At 35.1% G+C, this 18,082-nt stretch overlaps 1 protein-coding gene across 8 annotated transcripts in view; it reads left to right on the plus strand.

The window, feature by feature from the left end:
- The window catches only part of FRYL (FRY like transcription coactivator), a 297,483-nt gene extending 279,970 nt beyond the window's left edge, over nt 1-17,513 (plus strand). For 6 of the 8 annotated variants that reach the window (XM_033214725.1, XM_033214724.1, XM_033214732.1 and 3 more), the window contains 9 exons: nt 158-405; nt 2,699-2,906; nt 4,389-4,538; nt 5,209-5,307; nt 9,535-9,603; nt 12,287-12,304; nt 13,388-13,498; nt 14,889-15,079; nt 15,406-17,513. In XM_033214725.1, coding sequence (XP_033070616.1) covers nt 158-405; nt 2,699-2,906; nt 4,389-4,538; nt 5,209-5,307; nt 9,535-9,603; nt 12,287-12,304; nt 13,388-13,498; nt 14,889-15,079; nt 15,406-15,664 — 1,353 coding nt within the window. In that variant the 3' untranslated portion in view covers nt 15,665-17,513. The remainder of the gene's footprint in view (nt 1-157; nt 406-2,698; nt 2,907-4,388; nt 4,539-5,208; nt 5,308-9,534; nt 9,604-12,286; nt 12,305-13,387; nt 13,499-14,888; nt 15,080-15,405) is intronic. The other 2 variants (XM_033214728.1, XM_033214731.1) reach the window with 2 other exon arrangements.
- The last annotated feature ends 569 nt before the right edge of the window (nt 17,514-18,082 follow it).

The raw sequence follows: 18,082 nt of genomic DNA on the forward strand, positions 1-18,082 counted from the left end.
AAAAATACATATACATATATGTATTTATACATATAGTTAGACTGTATAAATGAACAACACTTAATAAAACAGACTTGGATGGCAATACTTATTTATTGTGTTGTAAAATTCTTTTTTTATGTTTTTATAGTTCACTAAAAATATGATTGTTTTGTAGGATACAAGTTCAGTATTAAAGGAGGAACATGTTACAACCTTTGAAGATGAAGGGTCCTATATAATTCAAGAACAGCAGGATTCTCTTGTGTGTCAAGGAATTCTTGATTTAGAAGAGACTGAAATGCCGGAGCCTCTAGCTCCTGAAAGCTACCCTGAGTCAATCTGCGAAGAGGATGTTACCTTAGCTCTGAAAGAGCTAGATGAAAGATGTGAAGAAGAAGAAGCAGATTTCTCCGGACTGTCCAGGTGAGAATACAGTATCATAAACACTGTAGTGAAGTGATAATCTCTCCCCTATTCCTTCCAAAGAGTGCCCCTGTATTCCAGTTTACTTACTTTCATTTCTTTGTGCGTTTCAGTCTGTAATCATACTTTGTGTGTTTTAGTCTAGAATCATACTATCTTCATTTTTAAAGATAGAATGCCTTACTCTAACGGGATATTTCTTCGATTATGGACATTCTCATAAAGAAAAACAATTAGGCCATTTTCAAAGCGTAGTAAGTGGTATTCCACATTTAGAAGCACACCAAATATCTATTTTGGCATGCCAAATGGCCAAATGTTAAAATCAATATTGGAATGAACTTCCATGATACCAGAATTTAAATCTAAAATATACCCACAAAATTGTTTTTACAGTTTCATGATCAGTGGTCATATTTTTTAAGTTTTATTTCTATTAAAGGCAGAAGTGATTATTTCTTAGATGCTAGATTGCTCCTTTTAAATGTTTATGCTCCATACATTAAAAATGTATTACCAAAAAGTATGAAGAATTCTCAAATGGAACTTTTTCTTTACTCATAGACTAACTTGAATAATCAATTATTATTTATAGTTTTTAAGGGAAATTTTGGTGGCTGTTATGAAACTCATATACCAAATAATTCTGTAACACATAGAATTAGAATATCCACTATTTAAATTTCATAAATATTTGTGGTTCAATATTATGTTTTTTATAAAGGTATCTAACTTCATGCACTCTGTGAGTGTATCTATTTCCCCATTCAACAATTTGGAGCTCCTGGATAACTGTTTTTATATAAAATTAATATTTAATAATTAGCAAGTATTTCAGAATTTTACTTTTACAATAAAAATTACACCTTTATACTTCATGTGATAATAGAATTTTAACATATACAACACATTGGAGATTTTTTTTTACCGTCAACATATCAAGAATACTTACCCATATTTGAAAATATATAATCAGATATTAACAATAAATCTTAGTGATACACCTTTTTCATATTACTGATTTGAATATGGCAGTAGCCCATGCAACCATTCAATCATTAATCATGCACAAGTTCAGGAATGCCAGAAACGATGCTATTCAGCTAGTTGGCTTTCTAAAAGGCTGAATGAAGCCAAACAGTCGACTTTGTCCAACTACTGCAGCTGAAATAGAATGGAGCATTCCTACTAAGCATACAGGTTATCTACTCTAGCTTATAGTATACATGTTAAAATCAGTCACCACAGTGACAGTTTTAAAGTTAACCTTTTTGAGGTCTCATTTATTTTCACTTCAGATGTCTGCTTTATTTTGATGGTTTTCTCCAGTCTTTACTTGGGTCCCTCTCTTCCATATGCATTGCTCCAAAATTTTGATAAAGCCTTATAGAACTAGCTTGTAATGCGAAACATTCAATCTTAAGACCTTGAATAACACATGTCTTTTTTATGGAATGTTAGACTCAAATATTTCTTCATTTTTATGGCCGAGAGTTGTAGAATGTCCAACCCAAATACGTCTTCATCTTTTTCCGTTGTTCCATTTTGGTTTGTATAATCTGACTTTTGGGATTATAAATTATTTGAAGGAAATGGCCAGGTCTTACGTTTCTTTGGATTCTAATCTATTATTGGCCATATTGCTAGGAACATAGTATGTGCTTATGAAATAACTGAGCTAGCTATGTGTTTCCTGGCTAATAGCATTTGGACTCGTAGTCCTGGGTTCAAATTCTGGCCCTGTCATTTCTTACCCAGTAACTAGACATATTATTTAACCTTACTGAACTTTTTGTTTCATCTTTAAAATCAAGATAATAATAGAACCTAATCCTCATATAGTTGCGAAGACTGAATGAAATTATCCATATAAGGCACCTAACATAGCCCTTAACACAAAAGACCATGATCAAAACTCTAAAAATATTATTATCCCCAATGTGAGGCTGTTCAAATAAAAGCGTCCAAAATTGACCATTGAAAATGAAAACATTCTCATTGGTATTATTCATAGAAGTTACTAAAATTATAGTGGTGGCACGTTATAGGACTTGGGTTATTTTAAGGTAGTTGCTTGAAATTAGAGTTCTAATTCTAAAAATGCTAACTAGAAAGAACAGGAATTCACTTATTCACACTTTCTTACAAGATTTAGGTGGTTGTACATTTTCTAAATCAGTGTGTATATATGAATAAAAATAACCTGTCAAATGACTTAAGCTGTCTTACGTGATTGAGCCTATTCTTTTTTTCTGAGATAGTGTTACGATATTTGTGATATCTGTGTTAACAGTCAAGACGAAGAAGAGCAAGATGGTTTTCCAGAAGTACAGACATCGCCTCTGCCATCACCATTTCTTTCTGCCATCATAGCCGCCTTTCAGCCCGTGGCATATGATGATGAAGAGGAAGCCTGGCGCTGCCACGTCAATCAGATGCTGTCTGACACCGACGGGTCCTCTGCAGTGTTTACTTTTCATGTGTTTTCTAGGCTTTTTCAGGTCAGTGAGGTTCAGGGTATCTGAATTTATATTATAGTTACCTATTCAAGTTACAGTTTTTCTTCTAAAATCAGCATCTCCAATTTTAATATTCCTACCAGTTTTCTTTAATAATTTTTTTTTTCTAAGCTAGTGGTATTACTTACATTGACACTGTGACATTGTGGTACTGCTGGTACATTACAAATGACTGGTACAGATTTCTCCCTTAAGGCAATTAGAATAAAACTTCAAAACAACATCTGATATGTTTTCTGCAGTATGCTTAGGCACTTATCAGGATACCAAAGAAATAAAGGCCTAAGCTCTGCCTTCAGGGAGCTTACAGTTAATATATCATAAATCAGTTTATAATCAAGGGTTAAAGTAATGGACACTTTTATGACTCTGTGAGGACCTTAAAATTTTTAGCTATTAAGGTTGCTTCCTCCCCAACAATAACGATAATATAAGCTAAAATTTACTGACTACCCACTGCATGCTAGGCACTGTGCTAAATGGCTTTATAGTAAGTGTTCTCACACCACAACTATGGAATGTAGATTTGATTTTTAGCATTCAGTGGAGAGGGAAACTAAGGTACAGAAAAATGCCACCATTTAAGTTATATCCTCTGAACTATCTACTACCTTTCCTCCCTTTTCTCCTCCCAAATTTTGCCCATCTTGGAAGACTCAGCTAAATACATTTTCTTACCGAAGCTTTCCCAACCACTCCAACCTCCAGTCTCTCTCTCCTGGAAGTTCTTTAGCGCTCGTTAACGGGAGCGCTTATTTAATTCTGTACTTACTGCATCACTACTTGGTTTTTCTACTTATATTCTTACTGATGTTATAAGTTTCTTGATGGCTCAAAGTGTGGATTTATGCTTTTTATTTTAATCATAATGCCACCTAACAGTGCAACACATATATAAGTAGGTATACTTTAACCATTGATACTACTGATAATGTAGTCTAATTGATTGACTTACTGTGAGTCAGGGATTGTCTGTTTTATGAAAATGAATATTCTTGGACTCAGAGAAAATATTACTCTTAATACATTTTTTATGACTTTACCTAAAGTTAAGCCAGATGGCAGCCCATAGTCAAGAATAGTAAACTACATTTACTGAAAGTTTCTTTCAGGTAATAACTTTTGATGAACAACTTCCTCAAGACAAGTGAGGACTTGGATTGCTAAGAATGTACAGCATGCATCCATCTCTCTGCCTCTGATGAAAAAATCTCAGGAATAGGGAGATGACTGGCATATATCATTAATTTTTTCAGTAATACTATTTTGTAAATTTTTGTTTCTTTTTAGAAATTAATATGTTTCCTAAGGAAATACCTAAAAATACGGATTTACAGATCAATGGTTAAAATTCTATATATCATTATAATTTTAAAATAAAAGTCTACCCTATTATGCTTCTTTACTTAAAGGTAAAAAAAGGCTTTCTTATGAAACACTAAACTCTTTTGCTTTTCCCCATAGACAATTCAAAGAAAGTTTGGAGAGATAACTAATGAGGCAGTCAGCTTTCTTGGTGAGAGTCTGCAACGCATTGGTACCAAATTTAAAAGCTCCTTGGAAGTGATGATGATGTGTTCAGAATGCCCAACAGTCTTTGTGGATGCTGAAACAGTAAGTTTTTACATGCAGATTTATTATAAAGACTACATTTGAATGGCATCATTCAGTAAGTCTTCTTTTTTTCTAAGTAATTCTGAATTTTATGGTATAAAGGTTCAGATTTTCAACACGATTATAAATATTTGGCAAACTACAATTCTGGTATATTAGATGCAGCAACTTGTGACTATTTCTGATTCTGACTCCTTCCTGCCCTTACCCTCCACAGAGTCCTAGATGGGAAAGCTAAAAAGTCATGCTCTAGAGATGGGTAATTTTTTTATTCTTAAATAAAAATGCGTAGGAGATGCCTAAACCTCCCCCCGTGAAATACCCAGGCCTCCTGGTTCATTTCCTGATTTATTTCCAAGCACACTTCTAGATTATATATTAAGGTATTTAAAGAACTAAGGTTTAAAAATCTTCAAGGTTGAGGTATGTACTGGTCCTGCCTGACGTCTTTGAAAACACTTGAGGATATCCTTCCTGAGACTTCTGAAGTCCCACTGCACTCCTACTCTGTTCCAGTGAGAGCTCAGCTCTTAGTAGGGGACAGAGTAGAGTAAGAGAATACCCAAAAACCAACTAACAGGTATTCCATAACTGAAAAGTCTCATGATTTTGTGAGTCTCGTGATTTCAATCAGAAATGGTAACCTGGGTCAATATTTCCGATTTCACAGCTGATGTCATGTGGTTTGCTGGAAACCCTCAAGTTTGGTGTTTTGGAGTTGCAAGAACACCTGGATACATACAATGCCAAAAGAGAAGCCACTGAGCAGGTCAGTCTCTTTTTACCATATGCGAAAAGTGGTTTGCTCTTGACACTGGAAGGGTAATCCTGGCAGCAGAATAGCCCAGACAGAAAAGAAGACTTCTTAGGACCCGCCTCAGGGTTTTCCTGAGAGCAGCAGATTCTTTGAGCTCTCTATCTAGTGAATTCCTACCTTTGGCTTTTAAAAATCAGCTCTCTAACAGCACAGTGGAAAACCATAGCTTTGTAAAAAGCTCTGTGGAGACTATATCGCTGCTGTCAACATTCCAAGTGGGGAAACTGAAGCAGTATTTCTCAGTGCATTAGAGAATTGTGGTCTAGGAAATCCACAACCTCTGACAAAGCTATGATCTTTTTCCCATGATGTGTACATGTACATAGGCAAGCAATGGGAGAAAAAAGCATTAGATAATCACCTCCTAAGAAAGGCCTCTTCAAGTCCAATCTGGCATTGAAAACAGAGTTCCTTCCCTAAGAGTAAATCCAGCACGTTTTCAATTGGGAGGGGCAGAAGAACAAAAAATAGTTTCTCTCTTTCACACAAACTGCATACAGTAGACAATTATTTTTCTAGGAGATGGGTCTTTCATTAATAAGTAGTAAACATCTATGACATGTATAGGCCTATGAAAAATGAAGTGTGTGGTGGTATCTCATGTACTATTCTGCATTTCCCTGATGACTAATGTTTGAGCTCCTTTTCAAATGGATCTCATTTAAGATATTTTGTGAATTGTGGCTTCAAGTACGTTGTTCATTTTTGTAAATGGGTTGGGTTTTTCTTATTGATTTGTAGGGTCTTTTTATCCTAAATGGATATAGCCTCTTTTGGATATATGTATTGCAAAGATTATTTCTTCTCTGTGGCTAGCAGTTTTGCTATCTTAGTAGCATTTTTTGATGAACAGAAGTTTTTAATTTTAATAAGTCCAGGTTATCGGCCTTTTCCATCATGGTTATGGTTTTTGTATCTTCAGAAATCATTGCCTACTAGAAGCAAAGGTAGATTGTTAAAATACTGGTCCCAATGAATCATGCTTCTCTGTGGCCACACCCCTTTGCAATGTGACTTTCCTATTCTTCCCATGAAGAGACAGAGTCCATTTCACCATCTCTTAAATTTGGGATGGCCTTGTGATTTGCTCTAACCAATCAAGTTCAGAAGCAATGCTGTGTAACTTCCAAGACTAGTCCTGAAGTGGTCTTTTGTGGCTTCTGTTTTTGCCATCATACTGGTCAGAGTGCAAACTGGGATAAACTCTGGGAAACTATTTGACCTCTAGCCTGCTGGAAGATGAGGCCATGTAAGGGAGAACAGAGGCATTCCAGTTGACAGCCAGTGTGCAAGACATATGAGTGAAGCCAACTTGGAACTTCAACCCTGCCACTTCCCCAGTCAAGCCATCAAATGACTATAGACTCATGAGTGACCCTAGGCAAGACCAGAAGAAAACTCCCAGCCAGCACATAGATTCATTTTGGTTGTTTGAAGCCATTAAGTTTCAGGATGGTTGGTTTTAAAGCAATAGATACAATTTATAATAGGAAAATATCAAACACCTACAAATAAATCTATCTAAAGATAGCTGTACCTCTATACAGAAAACTGCAAATATTGAAAAAAATGAAAGACCACCTAAATGGAGGACTATATACCATGTTCATCAATTAGAAGACTCAATATGGTAAAGATGTCATTTTCCCCCAAAATGGTCTATAGGTTTAATGCAGTCTCATTCAAAATCTCAGATGGCATATTAACAGAAATTGACAGGCTGATTCTAAAATTTTTAGGAAATTCAAACAACTAATAGTGCCTACAAACTTCTTCAACACAGGTTAGCAAACTATAGCCATCAAGTCATATCTGGCCCACTGCCTGGTTTTGTAAATACAATTAGTAGAAAACAGCTATCTGGTTTACTTACATAGTGTCCATGGCTATGTTTGCACTGTAATAGTTCAATAGTTACAACAAACACTATATGGTTTGCAAAGCCTAAAATATTTAGTCTGCCCTATTTAATTTTCCTGTTAGTTTTTGAGTTATACGTTCTTTTTATTATTCTTCAAGACTTCTAAGGCTCACAAGTGAATTGAATGATTTTTCTCTCGCCAGCACTGAGGACCGGCAGTCTCTGCCGACCTTCTCAGTCTCCCAGGGGCTAGTGTGTGATTTCGTAGCCTCTCCCCCTGCAGATAATAAACAGGAACAGCAAGTGTCCCAAGGGGGGAAACTGCACAGAGACTATTGGGGTCACTTCTCTGCAGTTCTCTTTTCTCCAGGATATTGGCCCTCAATATCTCACTATCTATCTTTGAAAACTGTTTTCCCAGCCCAGTGAAACTGTAGGACATAAACTCTAGGCCACTGCTTTCTGTTCAGCCTCTATGCGCAGGGTCGTGAATATGAATACACCTAGAGTAAGCACTGGGGCAGGTATTGGGCTCACTTCAGTAATTTTCTCTGTTTGAGTTTTCGCTGATAGGATTCAGCTTCCATAGTTGTCCTTGCAGGATTGTTCTTATATAGGCTACTCCATCACACCCAGAAGTAGAACCTCGACAGTTAAATTTTAACCTTCATTTGAACCTTGAATAAAGAAAATGCCGTGACAGGAAAACTGATTAGATGTGAACTGGAGGGTGCTCTGTGCACAAACTACCGTGTTTTGTATGCTCTGGCTGGAAAGGTGTGGACCTGTATCTCTCAAGCCATTGTGCAGCCACAGGACTATATGGTTGGCTTTTGTCTTTTAACAGAATAAAAATCAGCAATAATTATGTTGAATAGTACCCCCCAAAAGGCTGTATCATTAGGTACACAGTACAAAAATAAGTCATTAGTCAACTGAAATTATTTTCAAATTTATTAGTATACTTGGACAAACTGGACAAGATAAGGGATAATTAAGATTTTAACATTTTGTATGAATAAAGATTAATGCACAGGTTCCATGTTAGATATCAACTGCATTTTACTGATACAAAGAAATCCACTGATAGCTTTTGACAACGGCTGCCATCAGCTGTATCTCACTAGAAAAGCTTAACATGTTTTCCTTCAGAGATGCTGTCAAGCAAATAGCCTAAGGGCCGGTGAAACCTGAGAGACTGAAATAAAAGGAAAATAAGGTCAAAGAGATCATTTTTGAAATAACTGAAATGTCCAATTTTAATTCTTTGTGGGTACAATATAAGCTACAATAGAGAATGTTAAATGTCGAATACTAAAATACTTTCAGAGTAGCTGCTTAATGCAGCTAGTTTGAGTTTCTCAAAGTCCTAATGATTTCATATATATATATATTAGTTGTATTGTTTAATAGTATAATTTAAAAAAAAGAACTTAGAAGTCAAAACAACTGATAATATCAAACTGTCCAAAGCTAGGAGCTTACCTTGAATGTACTTAACTTTTACTTCAGCCTGGAAATTCTGTGAGTCCAGCATTCTTTTCTACTATACCACAGTGCTATTGTTTTATTTATATTTTGCTGAAGAAAATGTACTTTATTTTTGAAGTATTCCTTTTTTTAACTTTATTTTTTTAGAGACAGGGTCTCCCTATGTTGCCCAGGATGGTCTTGAACTCCTGCCCTCAAGCAGTCCTCCCCGCTCAGCCTCCCAAAGCTCTGGGATTACAGGCAGGAGCCACCACACCCAGCCTGTACTTTTATATCAACATTAGGTTTACCCCCAGAGAAGGAAAAACCACATTTGGCTTCTACATCCAGTATTGTTTGGAAATAACATGTTTGTCATTCATTACTGTCCAAAAAGAAAGAAAAGAAAAACAAGATTTAAAATGGATCTTGATCATAAGCAACAGACCTGCTTAATTCTAAGTTGCCTTTATTATATTGACTAGAGGGAAGCACATCTTTCATTTCCCCGTCTTATGTTACACAAAGGTCAGGCATAGGTTATGAAGATTTTCATAAAACCTGCAAAATGAAGAATATCCTTTACTGAAATGGAACATCACAGGTCCCTAGAATGGAATGGGTTTTGTTAGTATAGCTGTCACAAGTGTGTGCCTCTTGTTATATTAATGCTATCCCTGCTTTTGTTAGTTCCATGTAAATGATTTGGCTTGAATAGGGATAAAATTCTAGGTCTGCAACCAATCCTAGAACTTCAAGTTAGCTTTAAGTTTGGTGTTGTATATGGACAGGCTGTTACATTACCCATTTCATTGTGCATATTAAATGTTACTGTTACTTATTTTTAGTGGCTAGATGATTGTAAGAGGACATTTGGTGCCAAAGAAGACATGTATAGGATAAACACAGATGCACAAGTAAGTTTCTTGTTCTTGTTTTTGCTGTATTTCTGTATCAGGTAAAACAATGCATATGTTCAAATATCCTTATTTGATTATTTCTAAAAATAAAGAATATTTGTAAAACTTTTCATTCTGGTTATCAAACAATCTTTGTAAAAGCTCAGTGAAATACTGGTTTTGTAATGAAAAATTCACTTTAATAAAAATGAACGACCAGGTTGTGACTGAAGCTTAATAACATTCAATAGATAAGCTTGATGGATATCTGGAAAGCCCAGGTCAGCTTTCAGTTGCATGTGCCTCTTAAAGAAAAATGTGTCCCATGTTAGTATTCTGCTGTTCTGTTAGATAAATTGGTCAAGAAAGCAAACCTAAGAATAACGTGATATAATACTTCCATACTAAAGGTAAAATTAGAATTGAATAAATTATAATGTTTTTCTCTAATATAAGGCTGAGTGAAAATAAAGCATTATATTTTCTTAGAAAGGTGCACATACATAAACACATACATTGAAGTGAGGATAAGTTAGGGCCTACAAATTATTCTAATGGGAGTGCAGCTTCATAGGGGAAAATACATTCATCAACTGAAAATTATTTCCATTTGACATCAGAATTCCAGTCTTTTATACTCTACCTTTGGTTATATTATTACAGATTTCTAGTCTCTGTAAAGGTTATACTATTATTAGGTTATACTATTATAGTAAAAAGTTGAAGTTTTGCAAAAACTGCAGTGTTGAGAAAATAATAGTATACTCGCTAAGTGTTAACTATTTACCAGCCTCTATCATTATCTTTATCCTTACAACTCAGTCAAGTAGTTGCTTTAATTATCCTGGTTTTGAAGATGAGGAAACTGAGGCTCAGAGAAGCTAATTTATCTAAAATCAGCAAATAGTGAAACCAAGATTGAAACCTAGGCAAGCTGACTCCAAATCCTGCACTAATGTTAAAAAGAAACCGCGAAGTCATCTATGTAAAGAAATGAAGATAAGGAATTAACCCTAGACCAGAATTAGATCCTTTGGTTCGAATTCTGTCTTTGCCACTGTTTAACTGCATCACTGCAGCAAGTAATGCAACCTTTTTTCCTACAAAAACTAGGTGTTTATATTAAGTGATTTTTTTTTTTAATATCCCCTCTACCTTGAAGAAAATTATATCCATCTTAAGACCAAGTCAGTTAACATAGCTTGAGGTTTTCTACTAAGTGGAAACTGAACATTTAACACTTTCATTTATATTTCAGCTCACCTTTCATATTCAACTTTTTTGACGGTGGAAGACCCTTTTTATGCAACTTGATCTGTCCTTGTGTACCAGTCTTGTCTTTTGCATAATAAGCAGTCAAATATTTGTTAGATGAATAAAAGAGAATGTGCAAATTTTAATATACTTTAAAATGTGCATATATATACACACACACTCATCCACAAAAACTGCCCTGTTAGCATATTTAGAGTAATTGCTGGTAATTCAGAGCTGTAAAATTCATTACATTTGTGTTATTTCCTATAATTATGATCATAAACTTTATCAGTTTATGTTCCATTACATCCCAAAGTAGAGGCTATGCATATATGCTTGTAGAATCAGTTCTACTTTATTTGTGCTAACAGAAGTGAGGAAAGGTATTTACAATTCAAATTGTTAATTTCCATATGAAATAAACTGTAAACCCTGAGAAATTTAGATATGGAATATGCTTGACCTTGGATTGTGCTCAACCGATGTCTACTGAATGAGCATCCACGTAATTTATGGTAAGCAGCGTGGAGCTAAAGTTCACCTTTGCTTATTTAGCAAATCCCTTCTAACTTGATAGGAATAAACTTTATGAAAAACAGTCCTTCACAGGAAAGTATTTAGAAAAGCAGGCTTAAGAATGACTTTTAGAAGGTACATTTACAGTATAACAATTGCTGTTTTAATTAGAAATCATTATCCTCGTAATGAGACCAGATCAGTTGCTGTACATGTTTTCATATAGTTTTTAAGATGGTTCATAAATTTTTACTGTGTTTTACATACATTATGTTGATTCAAACCTAGTCGGGTTAAGTTTCTGAAACCTACTGAAGTACCTTTGGAATGCAATTTAGAACACGCATCTGCTTTTGATATTTCACCCTGTGGCTCAGCACCAATTATGGCAAAGTAGGACCTAATTAATTAGACCATAAAGGATAGGAAGCCTGGAATGAGCCACCCCAGAGATAATCTTTTGATGGTGATGGATAAGTATTTATTATGTACGATTATAAGCCAATTCTTTTCTGAGAAGTAATAGTAATTAATTTGTTTCTTATTTTCTAATCATAAGTTTTCCAGTTTACAAATATAAGTTTTATTGTTACAGTTGGGTTTTGTTTTTTTTTTTAAACCTGGATAGCCAAATTTGCCAAGATCACAATAGTTCAGTTTTATTCACTGTAGCTTTTACACAGAAATAAGTCATAGTCTAAATGTAATTTATTATTTGGCAGTGTTTAAAAACACCCTGAATTGTTGCAGTAAATGTCTAAAAAGTTTTATTCTGGATATAATTTCATATAGTTTTCTTTGGGGTATAAATATATGTTCTTCAGTTTACCTGGAACATCTGTGACCCTAGTTAAAATGATTTCTTACACTAATTCTTGGTCTTTTTCTTCCTTTGTATTTTTTGTGACCTGATCACCTTCTTGCTTAGCAAATGGAAATACTAGCAGTAAGTGACCTGTCTTGATTTATAGACCACTCACCCTTGCCAGACAAACTGGTTTTCATCTGCCATTTGTCCATTTGTGACCTAGCAATGTTTTGTCATGGACTACTTTACAAGTAGTATGTGCTTCAGTTTTGCAAAGCCCTAATCCATGAAATATTGGTTCTATTAAAATAGATGTTAAAATACATAAAATTAGCAGTCACCTTTTTCTTAAATATATCTCCTTTTAAATTTCTTAATTTAAAAAGAGTGCTTTTTTTTTTTTTTTTTTTTTTTTTTGAGATGGAGTCTTGCTCTGTTGCCCAGGCTGGAGGGCAGTGACATGATCTTGACCCACTGCAACCTCTGCCTCCTGGGTTCAAGCGATTCTCCTGCCTCAGCCTCCCCAGTAGCTGAGATTACATACACCCGCCACCATGCCCCGCTAATTTTTTTTGTATTTTTAGTCGAGACAGGGTTTCACCACATTGGCCAGGCTGGTTTCAAACTCCTGAGCTCAAGTGATCTGCCTGCTTCGGCCTCCCAAAGTGCTAGGATTACAGGCGTGAGCCACCATGCTCAGCCCATGTGTTAATTTCATAGTTTCATTTCAATGAGATTACCAAGTGGTTTTCTTTAGAAAGCTGATCTCACTTTAAAAGACAGCTTTTCTTACTTTTTAGGTAAGCGGTTATCCGGTTTCACTTTGCTTTATCAAGCATTTGTTGATAAATGCAGTGAGATCTACATCTCAATGAGGGCAAAAGTCTTTGCATTTGTAGATTATTTTAATTATGAATTTAAAGTTTTAAATTCTAATGAATCCTTTTTAAAGTATCCTATTAATTGCCTGCTGAAACAGTCTATTTGTAGAATGTGAAAATGTGCTTAACATTAAAACTGAATTATGTAACCAGCAGTGATATTTGTTTTTAATCTTAGTCTTTAAAGCATATTTCACCTGCCTTTCATCAGCTTCACACCATATTAACTTGCTTACTGCAGAAAAATAAACGACAAGACAATTTTAACTATAAATTTTCATTGGAAATATGCTGTCTAGAAAACAACACCTAAATTTAATGTAATGTTATTTATTTCTAGGAATTGGAGCTCTGCCGAAGATTATACAAATTGCATTTTCAATTGCTGCTTCTGTTCCAGGCCTACTGTAAACTTATCAACCAAGTAAATACGATAAAAAATGAAGCAGAGGTAAATATTCAGTTGTATTAGGCATCAGTAACTGATTCTAGAACATTTTTAAAATATACATTTATTAGTTGTTAGAACAGCTTAAGTCAAAAGTCACTTAGAGTGGTCTTTTTTTTTTTTTTCAGTTAAGGAATACTTTGTTTTTTAATGATGTGCTATGTCAGGACCTATGAGTAAATAAGACAGCAGATATCCAGCAGTTGTAAAAGGTTCCAGACCTTAAAGGCTTCCATAGCAGAAACAGATCATCTATAATCGAAAGTCAAGTAAAAGCCAGGGATGGTGGCACATACCTATAGTCCTAGTTACTTGGGAGGCTGAGCTGGGACAATGACTTGAGCCCAGGAGTTAGAAGCTGCAGTGAGCTATGACTATAGCACTGCACTCCAGCATAGGTGACAGAGCAAGACCCTGTCTCAGAAAATCAAAAGTCAAATAAAGCACGTCAGTTCAATACAGACATAAAACTGTATCATCAACCACCCCTCCCCCAACATGTTGTTCATATTTCTATAGTTTTTGTTTGATTGTTTTTTGAGGCAGAGTCTCCCTCTTTTGCCCAGGCTGCAGTGCAATGGCATGATCTCAACTCACTGCAACTTCCACCTCCTGGGTTCAAGCAATTCTCCTGCCTCAGCCTCCCAAGCAGCTCGGACTACCGGTGTGCACCACCACGTCCAGCTAACTTTTTTGTATTTTTAGTAGAGACAGGGTTTCACCATGTGGGCCAGGCTGGTCTCAATCTCATGACCTCAGGTGATCCACTGCCCTAGCGTCCCAAAGTGCTGGGATTACAGGCATAAGCCACCACACCCAGCCCATATTGTTATAGTTCTATTAATGCACACAAGAATAAACATGTTAAAAAACACTTTGAATGTTGAAAATCAATACATAGCCTCAAAGATGCTAACTTTAGTCTTTTTCTCCCCTTGTCATCTGCTAGTAATAAAACTATCATTGGGGAAATGATTTCTCAGTCATTAAATCTGTAAATAAATAAATATATATATTTATATTTATATAAATACCCTGGGGTAAATAATCTTACTGTCACATAGTTTTCATGATCCCCCATAACAGTAAATGTACTTTTACTATCCAAAATGTAGTAATATTAAAATCAATATAGACATCTGTTTATTACAACTTGTTGCTTTATCAAGAACATTTAATTTCAAGACTACTATTTGGTGGAATTTATTTGCTCCTACAGAATGGAGTTGGAGTACTCGAAATATTAACTGCCCTTTCTTCCAAGGCAAACATTTTTAAATACTCTTTAAAATAAGAGCAACAATGGTACTACCATCAGGTATATTCTTGTAGCCAACTAAATGTTTTTGTTACCAAACATACAAATAGATCCTTAAAGATGTATTTGTTTTAGGTCATCAACATGTCAGAGGAACTTGCCCAACTGGAAAGTATCCTCAAAGAAGCTGAGTCCGTTTCCGAAAATGAAGAAATTGACATTTCCAAAGCTGCACAAACTACTATAGAAACTGCCATTCATTCTTTAATTGAAACTTTGAAAAATAAGGAATTTATATCAGCTGTAGTACAAGTCAAAGCTTTCAGGTAAAATGTGACAGGATTTAAAGGTGATGCCTGTAAATTAGACAGGAAGTTTAGTAATACTAGGTTTTCATTTTCAATTTGCTGTTTCCATATCATGTCTTTATGAAAGGAAAACATGAGTATCTTTAACAGTTGCCATTGAAATGATACCAATTTTAGATTTCTTTTCACTTTCAGGTGGTACTTTGAGTAATATTTGCTCAAATATTAAAACAGATCATGTTATTCACAAGGAAATGTTGTTATAGGTATTTAACTTAAATTGAGTTAGTCTTAACTAATAATTGCCTAAGTCTCAGAACTGAAAAACTATTGTGTATTTTCAGATCTCTCTGGCCCAGTGATATCTTTGGCAGTTGTGAAGATGACCCTGTGCAGACACTGTTACATATATATTTCCATCATCAGACACTAGGCCAGACAGGAAGCTTTGCAGTTATAGGCTCTAACCTGGACATGTCAGAAGCCAACTACAAACTGATGGAACTTAATCTGGAAATAAGAGAATCTCTACGCATGGTGCAATCATACCAACTTCTAGCACAGCCCAAACCAATGGGAAATATGGTGAGCACTGGATTCTGAGATACTTCAGGCCTTTAGGAAAGAAACTAAACTGAAGATGATGAAGAATATTAAACCAAGCACCTTTTATGGACCCTTGCATTCACTGATAACTTTCTGGCAGCATCTACTTTTTAGCTTAACTAATGTCAAACTGGATCAAAAACAAAGATCTGAAAGAAAAAAAATCTGGTATTTTAACAGCTGCCAACATCTCCCACAATAACTGTATGAAGAAGGTATTTTTTAATTACTTAACCTACGTGAAAAGAAAAGGGCTAAAAGTGATGCCTACAAATACATTACTTTCTGGGGAAAGAAAATAATTCCAAGAATGTTTGCAATAATGGCCTCCAATACTGAAACATCCAAAAGCGGGTGAAATGAGGCTGAAATCAAGGCCGTTTCATTTTAGCTGAAGACCTGCAAAGCTGCTTGAATTTCTAGCAGTCGAAAACCTAACCTGCAATTGATGCTTAATCATCCAGATGAACATGCAGTCAGCTATACACATCAAGACTCATTTACAAAAACCATTGATTTTTCAGTATGTGGGATAAGGGTTTGGGTTTTTTTTGGTTTGTTTTTTGGTCTGTATAAGGAATTATGTGTGTGTGAGTTGGGATGTGTGGATATGTGATATTTTCAAGGTATGGATGTTTGGTGATAACGTCTCAGAGCATGCCTAAAAGAACACTGCAAGATTATTTTTGAAGAAATGTTATTTTATTAGATCTAACTCTTCATAGTATGTAAATGTTAGAACATTTTAATAGTATTTTAAAACTGGGCTTTCCCAGTATTTCAAAAAGAAAGAAATAATATATCTGTTAACGTTATTGGAATGCTGCTCAGTTCTCTGATCAGTGCTTATGTTACGATTGTTGATAACTAACCAAAGTAGATGCCTGCAGAGACTTTAAAATGTAAAATAAAGATATATGCTGCCTGTCAGCTATTCTCATTAGAAAAGTTAACTTATTTTACTCCATATAGAAACTGTAGAGATTAAACCAGTATTTTCTTGTACATTTGTGCCATGCACTGTTATACAATAGGTGTACAAAGCTAAAGAAAAAATTGTGGTCACTGATGATGGAATATATGACTTGCAGGCTTTGAAGTCTGCAGAATTCAAGAAAAGAGCTGCAAATGCATTTTTATATGTTTATTCAGGACTCACATGTTTTACCCTAAAGAAACCTGGGGCTAGGGGAAATGAAAGCAAGCCTGAAGACTGACTACCAAAACATGCAGTATACTTATTCACTGTCTAAGTCTGTAGTATAACATGAACTGGAGTCTCTATCCTTTTTTAAATCGCATTTTGTAAGAAAAGAAAAAAAAAAAAAAAAAAAGAATGTAGTCCCACAACTCCTGATTTGAAAGAAACACCTTGTATTTTTTATATACATCTCTTATCCACTGTGATCCACTGTGACTTTTCTTTTAAACTGGGCTCTGTGATTCCAGAGTTTAGAATGTAGAAATGAAATGCTTAGCTTTACCTTTTCTTGGGGGTGTGGACCCTGCCAGAAATGTAATTACGTATGCTCAAGTGCATTAACTGAAGGCACTGTGCACACCATTGGACTGCTGACCACAGTTACATTTCCAGTAAAATTCCATATCTGGTCACGGCTCATTCATAATCATTGTATTTTTGGACCCTGATAAAGACAATTATTTTGATGGTGTTCTGGTACTGTAAGTGGTATCCTTTAAATTATTCAAAACTTTTGGGTGTGCGGCAGGCAGAGAGGGATGGTGTCCAGAGATACATTACACTTTACATCCTATCTTACTCTCCCCTGCTTTTCTCACCCTCCTTACATCCTTTTTGTTAAAAATAAAAAGCATTGTAGCTGTTGGTTTGTGTTGTATTTTAACAAAGAATGAATGATTAGAGTGTGCATCATTTAGAAACCTTTCAAATGTTACCCCCTTGAATTGCCTTAAAAAAGAACAAAATCAGTTGACTACCCAACCAAACCTTTCAGTTGATACTTGCTTTTTGCGTTTATTTGTATATAACTAAGTCTATTAATAAAAATGAATATACCTCCTGCAATCAAGATGCAAACAAATTCATGAGGATGGCCTTCTGCAACAGCATTTTCCTCCAACCTACACTTCTCTGCTTCTCAGCCTCTGAATCCCAAGTTAGTATTTATTAACAAATATATCCAATGCTTAATTTATTACCTGATTTAGTTCTATTTGGAGCCCAGTTTTTGCTACATACAACCTTTTTCTTTTGCCCACTACAGTTATCATTTTTAAATAGTACACTTACAAGACAACAGTAAAAGAGCAATCTGGCAGTTTCTTCATGCTGCTTCCAAAACAAAACCACAGAATTTCTTATTTTAAAATATATTTTCTACTTTTAGTGATGTAAAATAGAGGGTGTAGCAAAACACATAACCTCCCTTAAAT

This window comes from Trachypithecus francoisi, unplaced genomic scaffold, assembly GCF_009764315.1.
Source record: "Trachypithecus francoisi isolate TF-2019V2 unplaced genomic scaffold, Tfra_2.0 Lachesis_group1, whole genome shotgun sequence".
Lineage (NCBI taxonomy): Eukaryota > Metazoa > Chordata > Mammalia > Primates > Cercopithecidae > Trachypithecus > Trachypithecus francoisi.